Source organism: Temnothorax curvispinosus, unplaced genomic scaffold (assembly GCF_003070985.1).
Source record: "Temnothorax curvispinosus isolate PA1 unplaced genomic scaffold, ASM307098v1 QBEX01012454.1, whole genome shotgun sequence".
In the NCBI taxonomy this organism is placed as follows: domain Eukaryota; kingdom Metazoa; phylum Arthropoda; class Insecta; order Hymenoptera; family Formicidae; genus Temnothorax; species Temnothorax curvispinosus.
The window spans coordinates 182,402-206,697 of record NW_020222234.1 but is presented as its reverse complement, the minus strand read 5'-3'; the positions used below and the strand labels follow the sequence as shown (position 1 = coordinate 206,697).

General features: G+C 43.7%; 1 protein-coding gene across 3 annotated transcripts in view; it reads right to left on the bottom strand.

Moving 5' to 3' along the window:
* LOC112462461 (protein Shroom) overlaps positions 1-23,609 on the bottom strand; it is a 132,432-nt gene extending 108,823 nt beyond the window's left edge. For 2 of the 3 annotated variants that reach the window (XM_025028259.1, XM_025028260.1), the window contains exon 1: positions 23,301-23,609. In XM_025028259.1, coding sequence (XP_024884027.1) covers positions 23,301-23,542 — 242 coding nt within the window. In that variant the 5' untranslated portion in view covers positions 23,543-23,609. Of the gene's footprint in view, positions 1-5,544; positions 6,018-23,300 lie in introns of those variants that run through there. The other variant, XM_025028261.1, reaches the window with a different exon arrangement.
* Between the last annotated feature and the right edge of the window lie 687 nt (positions 23,610-24,296).

Genomic DNA, 24,296 nt, shown 5'->3' with positions numbered 1-24,296 from the left:
GTTTGAAAAGTGGAACTTATGTTGCAATCGGAAACGCTGCACGACAAGAGCGTGGCCGCTCGCGCCCGGAACGATAATTTTCCAGCGATCGTTCACGGTTCGCGAGTGTACCGACCGTAATGACCGCTCTGTTCTCCGTGGCGTGTCATCGACATTTGCAGAATCGCTCATTGTCACAAATGACTTGAGTGCCGTGGCACGCATCGTGGTCGTTTCGCGATGCGAAAGGCCACACGCGCGAGTTCATAAAATCTCGGGTCGTGATCGAGCGTTTGCTTATTATTAGTGCGTTGCGAACGATGTAGTTTAAACTGGTCCTGCGCTACGGATCATCGACATGACAATCGTTCACTTTCACGCGACAAATATGGTCCTGCTATATTATGCAACATCCATTTCGACGACCAGTAATAAGAGCAAAGTACATAGTAATCTGCAACGCAGAGATATGTAGATCAGAGCATGCTTCTTATCTTATGAACTATGAATTTTATGTATCTTATCGCGTTTTCTGAATAATTATGAATAATTTTGAGAAGCCGAGACTTCTGCAGTAAGAAGAAAGCTACAACTAGAACACTGATATTAATCTGAAGAGATGTTAACATCAATGTGTCAGAAAAATGCTCGTTTCCAGTCTTTTACAGTAAATTACTCAGAACAAAATTACGCAGGACAAGTCCTGCGAACGAAAGTGTCGTTCCGCAACTCTCTCTCATCTTAGTCGTTACACTGTACGGTAAAATATGGATTAAAACGGTAAAGATCGCGTGTTCACATTCCGAAACAGATAAATTATCCGATTAGTGAGACATCAGGTAGCTCATCGGTCGGAGACGGTTGGATAGACGTTATTCGGGGCGTGATATTCGACGCTACTGATCTGTCTTTGCTCCTTTCACAGCGGGGATGTACTCCGAAATTGTACGGTGCAGCTTACAAAGCACCGAAAAAAAGGAGGAAAAACTGGAAGCTGTACTTCCGTGCATGTAATAAGTACATCGCGGATCCCGGTCTGTCTGATCATCATACGAAAGAATGGCTTTACTTCTGAAATAGCAATTGCGATCCGGTAATAACGCCTTTCCAACATTTACCCCGGTCGCTCATTACCGCCGCGAGGTACGTGCGTTTCTCCAGGGATTTACATGCGTCCGCTTTTCACGATTTACAATGTTTAGAGGCGCACGCGGCCGATATCTCGCGGCAGTATATGCTCTTCCATCGTCCTTCCCTCGCGCTCTTCCGCTTCTTGAACTCCATGCTCATTCCTCGTTTAACCCTTCCCCCCTCCCCTTCATGTTGATTCCCAAGATTATGGGCCAATCGTCGATTATGCCCGCTCGGGAAGCTCGCAATTTCAATGGCTATTGCCTGCCAAACAAGAATATTAATGCAAAATGGATTACCCCCGATAAATAGATAACCTTCATTCCCTTCTCATCGATGCCACCTTATTCTTTCTCTCCATTCTTTCTCTTTCTCGACACGAAGGACATCCGGTTGCAATGTCTATCGGCATATTGCCACAGTAGTACGCACGAAACGGTAGGACGGTCGGATAGAGATATGCGATGAGGAAAATATTCAAGATGCACCGAGATAAACGGCCTAGACAGTCATTCGATCGCAGTCCTTCGCTATTCTCGAATGCATAATGCCAACGAAATCGATTTAATGTGCTGCTTTTTGCCCTTACCCTTAGGAATAATGCGGCGAATGAACGATGTCGAATACCTAATCGATGCATTATGTCGTCCAGGGTGGTCGAGAGATACGCCGGTATACCAGACGAAATTTCCATATATGACTTCTCAATTTAAAAATATTATAATAATTGTTGAAATATACATATATTTTTTTCATTGTTAAGCCGAGTAAATGTCGCGTGTAACCAAAAACCATTAGTACGAACTGATCCATTCGTAGGTCGTTCCATTAGTCGGTAGTCATTTTTCAACGTAATGATCTTCTTAGCTGGGACAGAGCCTATATAATCATTGGGATAGATCACGTTATTCCGCATGGACGACCTGGAAAGCGACTACTGATCTTCGCGAGGGAATGTATTTCAGTCCAAGTGGATCTTCCATCTAATAATCGAAGAGATGTAACTAGGAGAACGGAAGCCTACATTCGTTAAACACGAATGAGCACGGCAGGTTCACATAATTTCAGGAGCCTCCCGTGGAACGTTCTTGAGTAATACGCGCGCGATTTCAAGGCAATTTCAAGCGTTTCACCTACGTTCGTTTCGTACGTTTCCTCTCTCTCCTCTTTAGCCATATCCATTTCACACGACGTTGGAATTTTTAAATTTTGAATAAGATTATCTTGCCTAGAAACCGTCGACTACAAGACTATGACTGTTCAAAAATCCTGTAGAATTATAGAAATCGATCATCAAAAAGGGACAACGAATACTATAGACTCTGCCAAAACCTACTTTTCAGAAAATGTTTGGACGGAAAACCTTTTTCCTTTAAAGGAAACAAACTAAATTTAGCTCAGCAGGCTAAGCAGGTACTCAAGATAAAACCCTTGCGTAAATCTTAAATCTTTTTTCTATTTTAAAAGTCAAGTTTATTATAATACCTATAATCAGCTTATAGGAGCGTTAATAAATAAACTGATATTTTTAACAATACTCCTTCAAAATTATCGCTAGAAAATAAAGTAATTAAAACTTAATCGTATGCGTGAAATGTAACGTAATAATTATTTTATCAATTATCGATCCTTCTTATTGTAAAAATGATAAACTCAATTAATATTACTGCTAAGTTGTTATATCGCGTAATTCCTCACATTATACATAAAATCATATTACTTCATCATTCTAAGGTTAATAGTTTCAAATGTTTCAATGCACGTAATAGTAATGTTTCCATGGTCAAAGGGCACGATAGCTCGCGTACGCAGCCACTTTCACTGTAGCCCCTTCACGAAGGATTGAAGCGTTTAATGATGGTATTTTAATAAGCGTTACATTTGGAGGTCTCCCCGGGTGTGTTTGGTATGTGTCGGAATGGCTTGGCCAGCCATAATTATTACAGGTAGCTACCTACATCAATGTCTGACGCGTCGGACTATACGGCAGAATTCTCGGTTCTTAGAGGTATAGTTGCTCGGTAGTTCCTCTCCATTCATGAGAGGAACTTTCTATTGCGTGCACGAATACCTGTACGGAAAAACGTATTAGCCGTAACGAATCTTTGTTCCGGTATTCGTAACGATTTTTCATGCGTCGCACCGGCTAATACGCTTATCGAAATCGAACTACATTGCCCGACGTGTTTGTTACCAGACGTGCAAACACTTTTATTGGCAATTGCGCAACCACTTCTATAATTATCAACTGTCGGCGTGAACACGAATAACTGGCTAATAATATATCGAAAGTGACACTTTTATTCTTGCGTAAAATTTTTTTCAAATGGCTTACATTTCGCAGTATAATATGCATAATCAATATACCAATATGAGCATCCGGCAAATTGGCATTTATTACTGTTTCATCACTCTTTACGTAAAATAGTCTTTTCTAATTCTACGTACAGAATATAAATAAATTTTATAGTTTTAATTTAGTTTACGCTGCTGAATTTAATAATATTTAGCAGTCAGTGTATATATATCCCTATTTTATTAATTACATATATTTACTACGTGAGCCACATAATTTAAATCATTCATAATATGATTCCGTTCCAGTACACTGATTCAAAGATTAATTTAATTAATTTTTCTTTGCTCCAATTCGCGATGGACTTGCAAACTTGGATAATGAAATTGTGTTATGTCTTAAATTTTAGAGTAGTTTCGGAACCATTAATTTCAGACAATAAAAATTTATATTATGATTGCATAAAACATTTTACTAACGAGAATTATGTTTTCGTATTTCTGATATTTTTAATATTCTCAATTTAATCCTGTCTTAACAATAATATAAAAATTATAATTAATTTTTTTTCTTTTTTAGTCGCACAATCAAAACACGTAAGCAACTATAGTCTAAATTTTATTTTACGAGTTCAACCTAAATCTCAATTTGAGAATTAGCACATAATAGCTAATACTTCTCCTACCCGATCGCGCATTCGTTAAGATCGACTATCTATCCGCGCAACTACTTTCACACAATTATATTCGCACGTTGTATTACCACTCGCAATTTAATCCTGTTACAGCGCACACCTCCTCTATTCGTAGAGAATTTAATAAATCCTCTCTCGCTCCGATTCACGCGGCCGCGCGACGCGGCGGCATGGCGCGCGTCGATATCACGCTTATCCACGCCGTTCGCCGTACCGAAGAAGCAACCTACGAAGGCGCGGAAAAGGTCAAGGCACCAGCCTTGGTATCGACCTGATGTCAAGGCCATCGCTGCGCCACAGCGCGCGCGCGCGCAAACAACGCTCGCGTGTTTATATTATTTAAAAATTGACGCGACTTGAGAGGAGACTCGCAAGTCAACAACCTATACTCGGTGAAGTAGTGACTCGTTGATTATACTTGCGAATGCGACTGCCTTCTTCGGGCTCGAGCGAGGAGCGATCGTCTCCTTCGGAAGAAAGTTACGCCGAGGCCACGAACGAAACAATGGATTCAACCGGAAAATCGGTTCAACGCACCGGTCGGTACGTCGAAAAAGGTTCCTTGGAAATTTCGAGATTCGCTATATTAATGACGGTCCACGTCCGATACACCGTACACATCTTCCACGGAGAACGTGCACGCCGTACGGTGTTGCTTTCCCGTTCAGAAGTCGCGATCGAGCACCGGTAACACCGACGATTTTCGGGATTGTGTGTATCTCGCGTGGAGAACGAAAATGCGCAAGCCAGGAGTTCCGGTAGGGATCGCTATTTAGAATTTGCTCAGGTAGAAGAATGATTTCTTGAAATTCGCACCGCCATTTTTCCTTCTCGCGAAAAGAAGAGCGATACGAACCGAAAACCGAAACCGTTACGCGTTCAGGAAGTCTGTAACTATTTCGGAGCACATGTGGAGCGCGCCGAATTTTAATCGTGCCATTAAATTCACCGAAGACGGCGTGATTATTAAATTTGCGAACGGTCGCGATAATATTCGTGCGAACAACTCGCGTATTTCTTCGCTGAAATGAAATTAAATTAAATATGTGTGCGAGGGCCATATCAGAGATTTATACACAGTTCTTGTTGCGACTCGTGAATGGAGAATTTGCTTAATGAAGTGAAGCATGAAACACGGAGCAGACAGGGCCAAGTCGTCGCGCACAAGTATATCCGTTATGTAATGACGTGTCTCCATCAAGCACGTGGTATCAGCTTATCGCGCTTTCGAAAGAAACACGAGAGAGTACCCGTAGTAATGGACAGGTGCGAATGCGCTTTGGGAGCAGCAGGCTTCTTCGAGCCTTAAGGCTTAAGGTATCGCCTAGAAACCCTTACGACTAAAAGACGGGTGAGTCCTCGCCGCCACCTGGCGCGAAACGCGCAGGTGTTGGCGAGAAAGAAGTGAAGAAACATAGAAGCTGATATTGTAGCTGGTCCCCACCTGTTGATGCACGAAGACGGCTGCAGCTCCGCACCGCTCGATCGTCGTTGCTATGCCGCTACTGTCGCAGGGAGAGGCCGGTGCTCCAGGTCGATCCAGGCGGAGTCCTTAAGATCCGAGAAAGACAACGATGGGGGATAAATCGAAGCGCGAGAGGAACGAAGGAATCAGCACCACCCACTGTACATTAAACACCACGTCACACGTCGGAACGCTGGCGCTGGCTCACTCGAGAGCCACGCGCGTGAGAAAGGATGGGTTTTTTCTTCTCCGATATACTCCCTTCGACTTCCCTTCACCTTTTCTCTCTTTCTCTCCGTGATTCCGGAGCGGCGATTCACCACGCAATACCGTCGACCGGGACGTTATCAGTCCACATATGAGCGTCTCTAACGTCTCGCGACGATGTTGACGGAGACATTCTATCGGCGCGTTCGTAATAAAAGACACGGCCCGCGATCCATTCCGCGCGAGCGCCGTTGCACGACTGTTGCCGATGTTAGCCGACCACGGCGCCGCGCGAGGTAACCGAGAAAGGCCGAGGACGGCCGAGGATCGGCGGGCGGAGCCGATCGCGGCCGATTCGACTGGATGGAATGCGCGGCGGAAACCAGCCGGGATCGGAATCGGGATCGGGCGCGCTCCGCCGCGCCGGTGCTCCGCCGGTTCGAAGGCAATCCAAGGCAAACGACCGAGCGCCTGCCCGCTCCTTCGTTCCTCCGCGCCGTAGAAGCCCTTAAGACTGCTATAATCTATGTCTATTATCCCTCTTCTTCGTTCGCCGTTCTCGATCGCGTTATCCCGCCCGTACTTTGCGATACGCAGCGCGCTAAATTTGCGCCGATTCGAATTGAAGCTTAATCGAGCATCGGCTTTAAATTCCTTTCTTAGGTCTACGAATTAGCGATTAGGAATTCAATTAATAGATAGACACGCGGCGTAGCGAATTCTTGCGTCGGAGTTTAATTAAAGAGGCTCGCCCAACATTAAAAATGACGAGAGGACGGGAATTAATTTGTATAAATCAAGGTTTGCTACAAAGTTATAAATGCGGTATAAAAGAGAATAATTTTTTGCTTCACATATGTGGAGGTTTAAAAGACAAAAAACCTTTGATCTGCATAGAAGGAAGATGATATTTTTCTCGTGGAATTACAAATTAGTATCAATCACAACGAAATCCACAGAAAGTGATAAAGCGACGTCGTGAATGATTCATAACGCTTGCTAGATGTCAGGGTATGTACATTATTTAATAGCCGGAGGATATATCGAGCTATTAAATAATGTCTAATTAAACCGCGTATCGTTTTGCAATATTAGCATCATACGATCATACGTCACTCTCTCCTGATAAAATTACCAATAACGTTAACAAGCGGATTAAGCCGACTTTTCGGAGTAAACATTAATTGTCTCAAAATCAGCATATAAATATTAATTTAATTCGCACGATTGAAGCTTTGCGCTTTTTAGATTACAAAAAGCAACAGAGTAATCATCAAATGTTTATGAGTAAATTTTTGCGATCCATCGTAATTTCCTAACTGTGATTGCCGGAAAAATTTTTATTTAATTGCGTAGCTCACGCGGGCGTGTCGCGGGTTTCTTAAATTTCTCAAGTTTATCATACACACCACTTGAAAGGAAAGTTATATTACGCTTAACGATAACAGATTATCGTTTCGGCAGAAATTTATGGATGCTTATCTATTGCCAACACAGCGCCGAACACGCGCGTGCCTCTTCATAAAAATTATTCCGGGCTCTTACAACGCGCGGCGCCCACGTAGGTATCGCCTCGTAAAGTCCTACTAAAATATCGTATTGGTTTACACTTATTACACGCTTATGCAGTACTTACATAATTTCACATTTATGCGTAACGCTGAAATGCGCTTTGCCGTGCAGGATAAGCGTTCACGTAGTGTGCACGCATGCAGCATGCTTGCGCAACGGTCCACGAGAGCGTGATCACAATGGCATTATTTACAATCGTGAATCGGGAATAATTTTCACGAGGCGCATAAAGTACCGGTTAATGCATCCCGACCTTTCTGGGATGTAATATCGAAAATGAAAACGCCGAAGAGAAAAAAGGAAAGAAGGGGAAAGAAGAAGAGCAACGAGCAAGCGAGGCGTCCGGTATGAACGTTCCGGCGCGAGAAGTCGCGACAATATCCCCGAGGAAATTCTCGGTCGTCGAGGCACTCAAGGCGCCCGGGTATCTTTTTGCTCTTGTTCGCGGCCAGGTTTGAAAGAAACGAGATGTTGCCTCGTAAGTTAGATCGTACGGGCACGAATGCACATACCAGCATTGGTGTGCACCGTGAGCCGGATTGCACCGACCAACGTCTTGCCGACCATCTGCCGGTTGTGGCCAAGGACGTCGAGTCCTTCGATGCTGTTGACCCGGAGAGGTGAGGTCGATTCAATTAAAGGCACAATTAAAGCATTCCCGAATGTTTGATAACACCATCCGCAGCGGCGAGCACGCTCGAGCAGAAACGCGTCGCTGAAACGCCATTGTTTTGCAGAAAAGTTCGTGATAACTGCTGTTGTGCGTGTCGAGTGTCGTACATATATTTTATATATGTACAAAATAACGCATCCACATATTCATTTGCGTATAAACACGCAAGCATTCATGCAGAGGTTTCGTGCGTCGACCCAAATGTGTTACCTCGTTCTCCGATACGTGCGCGGTGACCGCAGTCTCGCCAACGCCGACGTGTTCCAATTAGAAGCTCAGCGACGAAAGAGAACGATGATGACGACGACATGGTTTCCTCGTTAATCACGATGATTACGCCATTTTCGTGCGCGCAATCAGCCCCGAAAGAAACCGTTGTGTCGCGATAACTGGTTTAAGGAAGGGCAGATCGTCCAACCTTCTTTGTGAGCGGGTACCAAGCGGAATTTTTCGAGAAATTAGTTCCGCCCGTCGGGCGAGACGGTGAAATCGAGGTTTGCCCGTGATTAAAGCAATGGCGATGATAGATTTCCGCTATCAACGACAGAAAAACTTGAAAACAAAACTACTAAAAATAGGAGATCAATTTGTCACGATTAAAATATGTAACGCACAACTCATCAAATCTTTTTTTAATACCGTTGAAATAAACGGATTGAGAGCTCTTCAAAAGTGCAGATAAGATATAGGAAAGTGGATGGAGGACCAATGCGCGCGATACGGAGCACGTGTAGACCGAGAGCCACTGATTGCGAGAGACACGCAACAATCGCTGCAATTGACCGCGTAATAGAAACGCGTTATGCAGGCTGCGGCAGGAGCCGGTAGGATACCGGTCGACCTTGAGAATGAACACGATTCCTTAACGTGCGTTTTCCCTTTTACGGAAGGGTTCCGCGTTCGCGTAATTGCCGCGTTACGCTCGACCTTTTACAAAATTCGTGAGCGATATAGGAAAGGTGGACAGGGTTCCTCGCATCTACTAGCAGAAACCACCTGTCGATTCTTGTGGGCTCTACACAGCGTATCGCGCTTCGTAAAGAGAGCTATTTAGATTACACAATTCACTGCAGTTTAGTCTTTAGTACGTAATTTAGACAAAACATTAAATTAATTACGAAATAAGACTCAGATCATGTCACGTTCTCGTTGTAGTTTTAGTCTTTTCATTATTCGCGACCGTGCACGGTTTGAATTAAAGGCATTGATCATTAAACGTCAATCAATTGCTACTAAGGTTCGAATTGTATCACGCGAATGCATTGTGTTATCGAGAAATTAGCATTAATGTGGAAAAATTTGCTTAATTCAATTCGGAGAGAGTAAACCGCCGTGGGATCGACTTTAAGAAAGGGCGAGGCCGTGTAAGAGAGACCAATTGTTGGATCCATTGGGTTTAGATACCTCTATTTTTTTTTTATGGTAACCACATGAGAAAGTCCATACCGTAGTATAGGGTCGTGTAACAACCAGGGTGTATGCTAAGCAAATGCTAATGCACCCGATCTGCATAATTCGCCAGGAGATTTCTCTTTGTTTTGCATGGTTTCACCTTGGACCGGCCACTCGGTTTACGCGATACCAATCGAGGTGTCGTTCTTTATTACCGGAGGTGTTGAACTCTGACACTTGGCGTTTTGATAAAATGGATAAAATGGAGGCGAAAAAAAAACAAGAAAACTTGTAACATTCGCACGATATTGCTGCGGATGTGAGTTAAACTTAAAAGAAATAGAAATTTTGAGAGAAATTAATTGAATCTGCTTTTGCAGGAAAATTATTGAATTTTTTACGCAAACATTAACGCGAAAATATATATATTGATTATTTATTTGTGTTGATAGTTTAAGATATATAGGTTTTTTAAACCACAAACAAAGAAAGTATACAAAAAGAATTGATCAATGCAAAATACACATTAGTAACAATTAATAAAAAGATAAGAAGGGAGAAGATAAAAAGCAGGAAAAGATAATATTTGGACTATAAAAAGTTTGAACTGGAAAGAGGAAAGAAAAGAAAGATACCACATAAAGAGAGGACAAGAAAAAGAAATATGAAAAGGAGACTGGAATTCTTCTCGACAGATAAAGAGCAAAGTTTTCCCGAGGCACACGTTCCCAGGTGAGCAGGTAGAAACTCGCACGATCGCAATATGAATTTTCTACCTGACGGTCGAACCGGTAAAGGATATAGCCAAGAAAGAGGCAGCCAATCTCGGTTGAGATTTCTTCAGAAACACCTAAAAATGTAAATTTCTATAGAAATCTTCGTTCTCTTATTAGCCTTGCTGATATAACATGGATATTCAAATGAAATGTGCATAAAGTCGTGGAATCTACTTAGACATTTTGCGAAATATTTGACAACGAGTTTGAGCAACGCGATTAAATGGCTATCGAGCGATCGTATATTTAATGGCCGAGCAACGTCGCGCGATACGTTATCGACGCGCATAAATAATCATCAAATCGAAAACCATTTGAGAAACCGGCGGTGATTTATCGTATCATGCGTGCGTATCGTGGCCTCTGTACATAATTTTCCGGTGAATTGTAGGGTAGCTTAATTGACACGTCACCTCTTCTCGTGGCCTACACAGAGTCATTCGTCTTACCTTCGATCCACGTGTCGGTCTTAAATCAATTCCGGGTACGGACAAATTACCAAAAGGGATTAATGGCTTCAACGCCGGCCCTAATTGGCCCCAAATCATGCGAGGGAGCCTCACCCGATCGTTGCCTCGCCCTTCCGATGCGAATAGCGGGATATACACCCTCGCTCGATTTTATCTTGTCGCTAAAGTCAATTCTACGCCTACATGAAATTAATGAACATCCTTTTTCGATCGATTACTCGTGATTCTGGGATCGCGCATGCTCGCGAGTGCGTGCGAGTATATAATATATATGTACGGATAACCTTTAGAATCTTTTAAATTACGCCTTGCTTCGGTGGGTGGATGAATGAATGGAACTGCCCACACGCTGACAATGAAACGCGTTTGCTAATCTAACGCCATTCTACTAACTCATCCGGACCCTGTAATAAGAATTACGAAACCTCGGCTCGTTTGTGCGATTAGAGAGACCTGTCTCGGAACCGGTGCGAGGAGTTGTGGAATTCGAGGGAAATGGACAGATTGCCTTAATGTAATAATCATTAGGATAGAAATCCCTCGACACGTTAGGTCTGTAAAGAGCAGACATAATTCGTTGCCGACGTTTAAGAAGAATGATATCTAAAAGATTCAGACTATTAATCTACTCAGTAGCACAATAAAGGTCGCTATTTGTTTGTTAGAAGCAGAAGTTCCGTATCCACTTTGCGCTTTGTGCATTCTTAGGAGCGTAATTTAGTGAAGAACTTGAAAAATGACTACGTGGAAACAGCCGGAAACGAGTAATAATAGAGCGACAGAATTGAATGTATAACGTAGAAAAATCTTACGTTTGACTTCGAGACAATGAAACCTTTTGTCAACGGTCGATTTACGACGGGTCCAACATCGCTCGTGAGTTATTCTGGCAGATATGTAGATAAAAAATCTTCACTGGGTGTTATTTCAAATTCATAGTTCGGAACGACGTTCACACGTAGAAGAGATAACGTACAACAAACGAAATCTTTACATGTCGACGCAAGATATTTATATTTAAAAAAAATTTATAGTGGGAAAAATTTATTGAATAGTAAAGTTATGCAAATGTTAAGTTGCTTTCCTGTTATTCTGTGTTGTTAACAAATATGTCCTTTTTTTCCTCTAATATATTTGAAATAAAAAAAATTTCTAATGTTTGGAAAGTTACAGAAACTCAAGCAAGACTTTCGCATGTAATTAGTAATGAAATAAAAAAGCGAGGAATTCATCGAGAGAATTAATGTTCGCACGCGTGGTCAATTTATTCTGCCTTGCCCGGATTCATTCTATATGCATGGAAAGTTGAGAGTACGTTGGACTTTACATGTATACGCTCGCTCTAATGCAGTAATCGAGTTAAGAACGCACTAACGTCATGCGTGTCACATACAGCTGACTCGGTGAAAACCTGTACGAAGATTTATTTCTTTTTTTTTGTACGAACTTATAATTTATACATTTCTAATTAACATACTTAGATCTGTAGCGAGAAAACATGCCGGCATGCCTGAGATGTACGAATAAATCGTTTACTAATATACGTATAACGATACGTATGATCAACGAATCGGCATAAAAACACCCGTAGGCGGATTGGCATGATCGGACGAATTAATTTGATTTCGAAAGGTTCGCGCACACCTCGCCGTTTAATATAAATCATTCAATTGAGCCCGACAGTTACACGCGCGCGTTGCAGAAAATATTTTTTAATTACATTCTTTTGCCAGCCCTTGAATTCTGCAAACGAACCTATCCTTTTAATTAGTATACCGTTGAATATACCGTAACTTTACAATTACAAGGCTTGACGAATAATGCGGAATCATCATTGCGGAATGACGCGTCTGTCTTAAATCGCGATAACGTAATTGTGATTACGGCGCGAACAGCGATTTGCACGCCGCAACGTAAGAAATTTGCGATTGTTTGGCCGCGGATAACTCATCGCTATCGCCCATATTCGCTGCTATGATATTAAGCTGTCACACAGAAGGCGATAATGCGAACGACTTATCGCGCTCACGTGCAAAGCCGAGTGCTTCGGGCATGGCGTACGTGGGCGTTGTGATTTACGCCAGTGCGATTTGTTTTTCATATAATGTCCGCGTATGAAATCAATTATTTAACGATTAGTCCGCGAGATTTGCTAATTATCGTACCAGCTGCGCTGATCTTGGCTGATTGTACAAATCTTGCTACAAAGGAACATGGAACAAACAGTTTAAAAATATATAATGTTTATTTACGTCCGTCAGGTCCCGTACGCATTTTTACGAAAGATACAGTCGGTAAATAAATCCCCGTGGAAGAAACGTTAGAGGATTTCGTTTATTAGAAACGATCTGGTTTGTCCTGAGTCACTGTCGACATCGCCGATGCCTCGCTGCTCCTCTTCTTCCTCCCGTTCGCAGGGCCGTACCGGTGAATCTCGCGCTTGATTATCTCAATGTCGTTCCTCACGGCGTCCAGCAACTTTATCATCCTCTCCGTCTCACGCAGCACCGGTCTGGGTCGATGAACCGTGAATGACATTGACCGAAATCGCGCTACACACGAAATTAACAGATCTTACGGAGCCATCAGCAGCCCGCCTTCGAGCCTCTTCTCGTCGTGAGCCCATCGTAAATCTCTCAGAATTAAATGGAGCTTATTGACGTCCTCTCGAACTCTGGCTGTCTGCTCGCGATACTCGTTCAATTCGCGCTCTTCAAACACGATATCCTCCGCGAGGCATGTCTCCTTCTCCTTATAGTGAGCGACTCCGTTAACCATTTCAGCGATTCTAATTTCGATTTGCCAACAAGCGGTTAATAAAGCTCTCGTTCAGAGAGAGAGAGAGATGGTTAGACAGATATCGGTAGTAATTCATTCGTCGCCTTAAGTCAAAGATCTTTCATATTAAAGCTGCGACACTGTATAGATATCTCGCTGGATAGCTCTACTTGAATCAGTATTGCAATCCATGAAATATCGCCAGCGCAGAAGTTAAAGCGCCAGACGCGATCATTATCGGTAGTTACCAGATGATCAAAAGAACATTCGAAAAGAAACACAACTCTTAGATAACTAATTATATTAATACACCGCCGCGCGAAGGCAATACTGCTCGTCTCAACGTACTTGTGGCGCAATTTTTCGAGTTCTCTGTCTCGCTCGTCCAATTTATCTTTATAATTAACGTGAGTCATATGTAAAGCCTCGTAATCCATCGTAGTCATCCCTTCCCCGAGCGTTTCCAGATTTCGCAGTTGCATTTTTACCTCCTCGAGACGGTGCTGCAAAAGGATGTACTCGTAACGATTGCGAGCGAGACTCGCGCGTCGTGACACCTGGCAATGAAGAAGTCCTCACGTGAGCCCCGCGACTAACGTGTATGCACGTCGGGCGGATTTAATTGGTACGTCGCATAATTGCTGTAATAGACAAGTGATGATTCACGGTCATTAAGTTACACCTGCCGACGGGTTATCTCGTTGACAGCCTTCTCCGTAAGCATTCGTCCGGTCTTCGCGTAAATGAGACCCGTCGCCACTTCCCTCTCGCGATCCAGGAGTTCGTCGAACACTCGCGCGTTTTCGTCACGCGCCTTTTGAACCCTGTCTTCGTAGCTTTGCATGTCGGCTATTATTCGCGTCTTCCGCTCCGTTATGTCGTCGACATGCTGCTTATATGTGTGCAATGTTTGTCTATAGATCTGCTCCATTTGCTCGGATTCCTTGGTCACGTCAACGGGTGTCACTTTCTCTTGCATCTGCATGCATAAACGCACCGTAGCGAGAAACGTTTCTGTTGAAGACAGCGGATATTTCTATGCTGCACTTGTACATACATAGTTTCATTGCAATTAATTAGAACGATAAAAAGAACGGATAAAATTTGCAGTTGATTGTAGTGCAAAATAGAAACCGAATTAATATATAATATATAATAGTATATAAAATTTACTATTGTTTAAACATTTAACCTTTCTCATGTGCTTGATAATCCACACTTCGAGGAGCCTGTTCTTCCTTCGTAATTCTGTTTGCTCAGCTAAAAGTTCTTTTAATTTTTTGAGCATTGCCTCGTGACTGGTAAAAATCTGTGCTAGCAATCACATTAAATCTCAGTGTAAATAGCTATATTTAACTTATTACTATCTTTTTAATATCGCAATACGCCTTGCGATCATGATCATTGTAATTTCATGAAAACACGTCAGGATGCTTGGGGAAGCCTTTTATTACCATTTCAATCGATCACAATAGCGACGGGACACGTATACAATGCGGAAACATGTTTTTGCGGGGGCGCGTGATGAGAAGGGAGACTTAAGTCCTTAGAATATTACGAAGGTCGTGAGGCACAGTAATTCCACGGGCAGAATGACGCAGAATGACAAGTTTATGCGAACCTCGACTGGTATCTCAGCGAGCACGTGATCGGGCCCCACCACATCTTGCCGCACTTCCTCTTCGGGCTTCTCTGCCGCTGAGATTGTCGCAATATCATCAGATGGTGCATCTCTTTCTTCTTCTTCTTCTGCTTCATCTTCGAGGCTCCGCTCTCGGTATCGTTCCTCCTCATACTCACGTTCTCCCGGCTCCTCGTCCCAAATAAGAAACTCATCTATTTTGTAAATACCTTCTTCCCCTTCTGCCTCCTCCATTTTCCTCTCTTCTTCATATTTTTCATTCTCCAATGCCGAATTTTCATGATCATCTCTAATCATGGTATTTAGATATAACCTTTCCCCGTTGTCCTACAAAAAATCGCGCGTTATCGAATTCCTGGAAAGGTCCGTAAAGTTATTGCAGGCAGAGTACCTCGTCGACGACTCCGTCCGTGTCGTTCTTCGTCATTTGCTCCGTCATATCGAGACTTGGTTTTTAAATCGATAAACGTAAGTAGTCGCGCCCCGGGACGCGGAGCAGAGAAGCGAATGTTACGGGGAAACGGGGTTGGGGATATAACAGCTGCCAGACGATGAAAACAGTCGAACGAATTCACCGCGGTTGGATCGACGTCTCCTCGCGAGAAGGCCTCGAGCCGCATGCGGTCGACCTTGAAGATCGAAGATGATCTTTTCTCTCGTATATGCTGCCACTTGGCTGCGTTGGTTTAACCGCGCGCACGCAGGCGCTGGGAGGAAAAGTTTCTCGCAGGACGTCGATTAAACTGCTGCGAGCTACCGGACACCGTCGGTGTGGATGCACGGTGCATCCTGCGGCGCGCAAGGTATGATTTCATCTTCGTGTGCTTTATTCCGCGCTGGCCACTCTTCCCGTTGATGTATGAAAAGTTTATTTATGGGGGACGTGCCTCGTTCGATCACGCGAGAGCCGTGACGGCAGTAACATAGTGAGTTGAAACTCGAGTATCTTCCGTTTGCTGGACGTTAAAGCGAGGGGAATTAACAACGATACGATATGTATATTCGTCAGGATCAAGGAACGACAAATGTACATAATATCTTGCCCCTATGTTTTTTTTTCACTTACCGATAAAAAATGCATTTTTATTTCTTAATTGGTGTAGGACTGTACAGTATAAGCGTAATTTAAATGTCTTTTGAATGCAAACGATTTGATTCTAATTGTTCTTACAATTAAACAAATTTATTTTTATGTTCCAAAAAATTAAATTGAGCTTATAGTTGAACACATAATAGACAACTTTAAATAAACATATATTTGCTTAGAAAGTAAAATATATATATACGAAATATATTTTTTAATTTAATATATGTTAAAAGAGAGATTGCATCTTTTTTGCATAGCGATGCGCTTAAAGACATATTTTTTTTTTAATACTATAATATTTTTAACATACCTATCGTTACTTTTTAATTATCTTTCAAATATTTTATTCGTTTATCGCGCCAACTTTAGAACACAAGAAAGTCAGTATTTCTTATTCAATAAGGTGTCGCGTTTATTTTTAGGCATCACGTAGCGACGCAGAGAGACGCGATATATGCCAACGAAGGTGACGTTACAGAATGACGAGGACATGCGCGCTGCCGATGGTGCCTCTCGTACTTTACGCCCGGTCCTACCGGGATTAGAACTGCCGTGGAGAAACAAAGAAAGAAGTAGGGACAATGTGAGGGTTGGAGAAAAAGAGACGAAGAAGTACTTGAGGCAGCGTGGGCAGCCGCTAGCGCTTGCATTCCTGTAGGATCAAGGATCCCTACTTGCTTCGTGTGTGCATTTACATACGTGCTGGACACACGGGTGTGAGGAGCTTTGACTTGCGACACGGACGCGTGTTCACGCACATGCACCGCAGCCAACTACAGACGTAAACGTATCACTCATACATGTGCGGTGACATAAAGCTGTTCGCCTCTCACACCTTGGTCGTCAGTATCACATATATATGTATTTTTTTTTATGGCGCAAGTTCCATGCGCGCAAGGAACAAACGAACAAAGGACATAGGCTCCACTGCGTGTGATCACCGAAATAATGATCTTGCGCTGGGTGGACCGATGAATTTGTGAAATAAGACAAATGCGTAATGTTTTTTTCTTTCTTCTTTTTGGAAAAAATTACTTTGCACGCCAGTAATTTATAATTATGCGACCACGATATAGCGTTTTCTTTTGCATTGAACTTACGTTTCTCGATCCAGAGGAAATGAAGGAACGGATGTGATTTATTCCGTGGAGATACACTGCAACGTGCGGCGTAGCGTTTCCAGACCGCGCAGGGTAAGACATTCGTTCATCACGGTCGCGCCAAGTAAGGAATCGGAATAGCGTAAGAAAGCGGTTTATGCGACATGTGACGAGTGACAAGCCGAAGACGGACGTACCACGCGGAAGAGCGTCTGAGGGGACGCGCGTCGTTCACGCGAACATTCGAGGAATTTATCGCAAGGGCCGTGGGTTATGTTTTTTTCCATTTGTACTTAACGTATGTACATAGGCACCAATGTTATGTATATACCGGGCGTGTCCAGGCCGTTCGTTGGCCTTTCCACGGATTTGATTTCCTTTCGAATCGCCGCGTATATTCCCCGACTCGTCCGATGCAGGCTGCAGCGATGGAAACTGGACTGACTGGCTTTAACGGCGCGTCTCGGGCTCGCATCCGTGATGGTCGTACGTGCGACCCACGTGAACGTATACGCGGCTCCTACGTCTGCGACCACTGTCGCGTGCTGCATGCGTGTGCAGTACATATTAGAGCGAGAGACACGTGTGTGTGTGCGCGTGTGTATGCGTGCGCGAGCGCGTTTGCGAGAGGGAGAGAATCCCTCGAGAATGCAAGCGCGTTGAATCGTCGTGCGTCAAATAGAACGCGACGAGGAGCGCGGCAGCCTGCAGATACCATTGTGACCGGTTGCATAAACCCGCCATCTTGGTATCCTCAAGGACGCGCATCGAATCCTAAGGTCAACGCACTCGACTCACATCGGCCGCCCTCCGCCTCCTCCGCCGCTTCGTCGTTGACTTCTTTTTCTGGACCCTTCCCCCTTCCCTTCCGCTTGCCACATACTTCTTTCTTTCTTTCTCGTTTCCATCGTTGCCCGCTGGTATCGCGTTTCCTCTCACTCTCGCTCGCGGGTGAGATGGAGAATCTCATCTGGCCACGAGCGGGATGTCACTGCCATTAATCCCGCCGATACGGCCCTGGCCAGAGTCGGTCGAGCCTCGGGCCGTCTTCCTCATTTTCTTCCTCTTCTTCTCTCTCCTCCCCTCTCTCTCTCTCTCTCTCTCTCTCGCTCTCTCTTTCTCTTTCTATCTCTCCCGTTCTTTCTCCACCTTCTACTTCTTCTTCTTCTTCTACTCTTTCGATCTTACGACCTCCGCTTCTCGTACAGAATGATAAACGCAGGATATTCCGCGGGCACCATCGACCGCATCCCCGTATAAAGTACTGAGTCGTTAGAGACGGCATTTAATCTCGCGCAAAAAGCACAACTGTGAACTGGACTGATTAGGGACGCTTCGGTGAGCAGTCTTTCAATCGGCCATACCTTTGTAACTTTCTAACCGAAAGTGTCAAGATCCGACGAGAATCAGATCGATACCGGTAGCACGCGATATCATGATAAACGCAGACGTCTGCTACGCTCGAGAATGCGGCCTGCTGATGTTATGGCTATTTCGCGTTTAATTACCTATATACAGCAACGGAAGGGGCGGCGGAAATAGCCTAGAAGGGACTTTGCACGAGAATGTTTATCGCCGCTAAAACCTTAAAATACGCAGATGCTAACTGAAACGCATTTCAGCATTAAATAATCGTGCAAAAGTACAAACGTAAAAGAATCAGTCGGTGAACTCTTATCGAGGGAAACGACCTTTCTCGTAAAGTCGATTACGAGCGTCTTCTAAGAGAGGCAAAGTGTTAAAATCTTTAGAGTAATCGTATGGTGAGGCAAGGGACAAGTAAGTCGCAGTGACCAGAGATCCGAGACAGGGCGGAAAGAAAAAGAAAAAGGATCGGGAGCCGAGGAAGAAGCGAAGGAAGCAAAAGGAGAAGAAGTAAGAAAAAAGAAGAAGACGATGCGAGGCCTGACCCCGGCCATCTTGGGGCCTGCAGGGTTATATTCTATTTATATCACGAACTTAGCTATATTTAGCTTGCAGGGCCCCTCAGGAAAGCGAGCGAAGAGGAGAGTCTAAGGGCGTGGTGGGGAAGGGTGCGGAGGAAAGTTGAGAAGGGTCCCGCAGGTTTGTGGTGACGCGAAGGGAGTAGAACGGAACAAGTGGACCCCGAACGATTGTCCAACGATACAGGAGGAAGAGGGGCAGAGGTAAGCCAACATAGTCGCCTTGGTAATCCGCTTGACGAATACATTAGCACTCTTGAATTTCGTTATCTCGCGCGATTTCCGCCATACTGGGGCCCACTCGATGCATCTCGTACTCATACTTTAATCCCACGTTCTATACACGCATGTAATGTATTGATTAGCATTTCAAGTTTAGGCCACTGGAGTTTCGATTACTTCTTGAACATGCGAGAGAGCTCAATGTTATTTAGAGATCCACGAAGAACAGGATGATCACGCAGGATGCCTATTTATATTTTTCTGAATGTAAATGCGTTGATATAAGAACATCCGAAAGATTGCAAATTAATTAGATAAAATTAAATTATAGAAAATTAAAGATAGAATAAATACGAATCGCCGATGACGAAAGTAAAGCAAAAAGTCAATATCATCATTCATTTTATTAATTTTTTTTAGTTATGTAACTACTATAAACAAGTTGAAATTGACATAAAATAGGATGATGATTCGATGGAATTTGAAGATATATCGAATTATGATATATCTTCTTGAAATAGAAATGATCTTTCTTGTAAACTTAATAGTAACCTTTTGAAATTGCTGCTTTGCTTTGTTCAAGTCTTCATTACGTTCCCCGGAACAATCGCGATATCTCAGAACGTGTAAAATTCATAGCGCGAAAAGGGGGAGTCACGATAGACGCTTCACCGACTTCAGGGTGGCTGTATGCTCGTGTCGGCCTATCGAGGTTATCGCAGTCCACGCCGTAAATTCAGGCTCCCCAACAACCCCGATTACTCGCGCTCTTCCTCTCTCTCTCTCTCTCTCTCTCTCTTTCCCTCCTTTCTGCCGTTCCACCTTACTCTCACTCTTTTTCTTCGAGACCCGACGAACTCGCGTTGCTATTTCGCGTCCGCGAAAAGATTCGTGGCTTCCACCGAGTACGTGTCATGAGGGAAGCTATACGAGGGACAAGCACGAAGACAGTCATATATCCCAACCGTACACACTGGCCACATACCAGACGTGAACACTTACAACCGACGTAAGGTCCAAACGTCAGTGCCATGACCGAGCATTCGCAGTTGCTGTCGCGAACTGCCGTGCTAAATCATCCTAGTCGAGAGGTGTACTACACCGAAGAAGTGCCACGTATATTTGTGCAAAGGGAAAGGTCCTTTCCGCTTGAAATTCTCAAGGAGATCGAAAGTGGAAGAATAAAAGCAAGAAAGAATCGAAATTGTATACGTAAAATGTATTCCATTAGAGATTTTCATAATCCATTACTGATATTAAAACGAATAGGGTTTTTATTGGATTTCTGACGGAGTGTTTTATTGACGGAGTTTTATTGAGATAAGTGCCACCATCGTATAATAAAAATACACGTCTAGACGTTGATAAAATAGGGAGGGAACACGGAGGAAGTTATAATTTGTTCACATCACGAGTTTACTTCATTATTTGCGAAAGATGGGAAATAAATTGCCGCGCGAAGTGCTGAAGTGCCAAGGGCATTACTTCTTTTTAATTTAGTGCATCCTTCGCGTATGTCGAGGTACTCTCTCACCCGGTACGAGCACAACCGAGTGTTCGTGGGTCACGCGTTGCAGTGATAAATCATCCTAGATAATGGGATACCACCATTCCATTTCCAACGCGCTGTCAGCGGATAAGAACCGATACGTACGCGAAGTATTTTCCGCCGAGAATTCGTAGCTCTTACGCGTCTTGTGTCGATGTACTGAATCATTTCAGACAGGTTTACAATTTATTATTCAGAGAGAATGGACGACAGGGACAAACGGTACGGAGAGAAGGAAGACGCGCGTTGTCGGCGCGTGTACGCTTAATAAAAATTACGATCCCATTGAAGAAAACGAATAAACGTGAATAGAACAACACTCTTCCCGTTTTCCCAACCCCGGATCCTCGCCGGTTCTGCATTTATGGATTTCCCGTGTACACGTTCTTCCCGAACTTTCTCACAATAAAGACATATTTATGAATGTGCCTTGCCCGGGCATCGCGGTCGTCATGTACAGTCCGGCTATACTTGTACATTATGTGTTGCGCCGCTAAATCATGTCCGAGCACGAATAAGTTATCGAAGAAAAACGCACCGAGGCGCACGTACACGAGGAAAGAGGTACGAGAGGATCTTCCTCGCCAAGGAATACCCGCGGTGAAAATTGCGCAACGCCGAAGTCGCGCGTCCCACGCTGTCGCTATACTGCAACATCGACGTTTGCGCGATTCCAAGGGTAAAAGGATGTAATTGAAGGAGAGGAAGAGACGGACGCGTGTACGCGTATCGCGCATTTTATAATTTCGCCGGATGAATCGGCATTAAGCACCATGCGTTGCTCGTGCGCGCGCGCGCCCGCGCGCGGTATTCGCGCGCTGAGTGACTTCACGATAAATCAAGCGTACGTGAATCAAGAGACGAGTTAACAGCATCGCGAAACAAAGGCGCGGCCTCCTGTGATTCGGCATTTTCCTTTATCCCAAAGAGAGATGTACACACGGTGTACATCACATTTCGCAGTAAATAACCCGACGCTAATGGAGATAGTGCGATCTGATTTTCTATTATTACGGAAGTCGTCCATTCGGAGATACGTGACTCTCTTCCTCTCTCTCTTTCTTCATCGCGGGCAACGATAATGGGCTCCTCCTACATGCTCTCGACATAGCTTTATGCAACAAATTCGCAGGAAATAATTTAACATATGTAGTTAAGAGAGATTCTCGACATAAATGGAATAAAATGAAACGTATGGCATACATTTGTACCGTTTCTTCATATATATTACATTCAAATACGATTAACCTTTTGAATTACGTTAGTATAGTGCATAAGTGCCTATACTGATGCATGGCGAGTTTCGTTACGTATGCCACGTAATATATTATGGATGGTATTACAAAAGAAAATTCGTATAAGTAATTTTTCAATTTAAATTTCTCGCTTACTCGTGTGCGATATTTGCACATGAACATATTTGCACGAAATTAATGTTCGCAATTTAAACATGTTTGGTATCTTATGATTTCTCAAGGAATACTGTGTGAACGATAAGAAGAAAAATTTGAGAATTATTACATGAACGATACTATTCGTAACAATTGATTAGAATAATAATATTTAATTTATTTTATCTATAATAATCCATTAAAAAAATATCTCACTCCAACTCTTATTAGCTTCGCGAAAAGTAGCGCTTGAACCGGTTTCATTATCTCATGTAATGTTTAGTATTTTGTGTGTTCAGCACTTCATCGCTGTGTTATTTCCTTCTTAAACGTGCATTTCTTACACAAGGAAATGACATGTTTCCTGCATCGGCTTTCTGCGAACTCCTCTCGACAACTAAAGAGCGCGCGAACAAAAATGGTTCGTCACCCAACACGTTTCGAAAAGCAGTGCGAGTTCTCGGCGCGTTGAAATCCCCATTAAGATGGTATCGTGGCAAAAAAGCCGTATACCTGTATACAAGTATACCTAACGTTGTTCTCTTTGCTTACTGGCACAATCAGAGTTGGGTAGAGGCATTCTTGTGCCCCAGGCAGAATGGCAATCCTGCGTTCCTCTACCAACAACCAATAAAAATATTAACCGAGAGAATTATCTTGACGTTTCTTGCAAATATGATGGACGGTTTGTTATTTAAATAAATGAAAACAAACGTATAAAAACCGGAAAAGGATCTATAAGAAAATTACTTTCCGTACTGTCCAAAAATAGCTATTATTTTAGAATAAAACTCTTGACTTATATTTTATACTAAAGAATCATCAGCTTATATTGAAGTATTCGATTGCGCTTACCGAGGCAGTTTTCCATTGACTGTTCTAAACTTAAATCTGCTAAGCAAACATCATTATATTTTACAAAACAATTCTTACCTTCTTCGACGATTGCGGCCTTGATCGTGCGTCTCGTGAAGCGAATGCCGACGACGATCGCGATTCCGTTTCTTCAGGCTTCTACCTTCGCTGCCGTAGATCGGTCCACCTCGCGTCAAGGTCCCAAGGTCGCTCGACATGGACTTCTCATGATGGTTCATGCTATTCGATCGCGGCCGATCGTAACCATGAGATTTCGCGGAATTACCGTGGTTGATGATCTTTCGGGAGCCGTTGTGCATGTAGCGGCCATGTTCTCTCGGCAGGCTGCAGTAGAGATTTTGCGACGTGTAAATTGTCTTGCCCAAGGATTTATTGTCCCGGCCATTATCACCGGTATTTGCATTTCCCTTCGAGGAAAACGTGGAGTTGACGTCGTGACTTCCTTTCGAACCGCCACCCAGATGTTCCCGCAACCACTTTCCTATGCCACCACCTCCGCCGCTTCCAGTATGGTTGTCTGGAACACCGTAGGAATCGCCGGTCTTGCTTCTACAACAGAAATGACAAAACGATATTGCTTACAACTGCTAGACGGGCTCAAACTACGCTCGATTACTTTCTTCAGCAAACACACGCCCTTTCTTCCCACGCGCGTTCATTAAAGTACGCAGGGATGGAAAACTGCAGCGCGGCGGTCACGTGGCAACGATGAAAGAAACCGCAGCGCGTGTTGCAAGAAGAAAAGACAACGGAGTACAATAATTTCATTGGAGAGTGAAAGAAATGAAGCGATTGCGTTCATGGTGTTCGAGGAGAGCGGCACAATAGTCGCGCCACGACGACCTCGGTTCACCGGTTTCGATTTCAGTGCCCAGACAGATCGATAAAGAAAGGCCATGTATGTAACGAGGCAAGAGCTAAAAAAAAAAGAAAAAGGTACGCGTGACTAGACGAAGGGCCTAGAGGGAGAGAAGAAAGACGGGGCAGAAGACGAACGAGTGGCGAATGAATGGCATACGCCCGCAAGGGAATCAGGGCGAACGCTTTATTGTA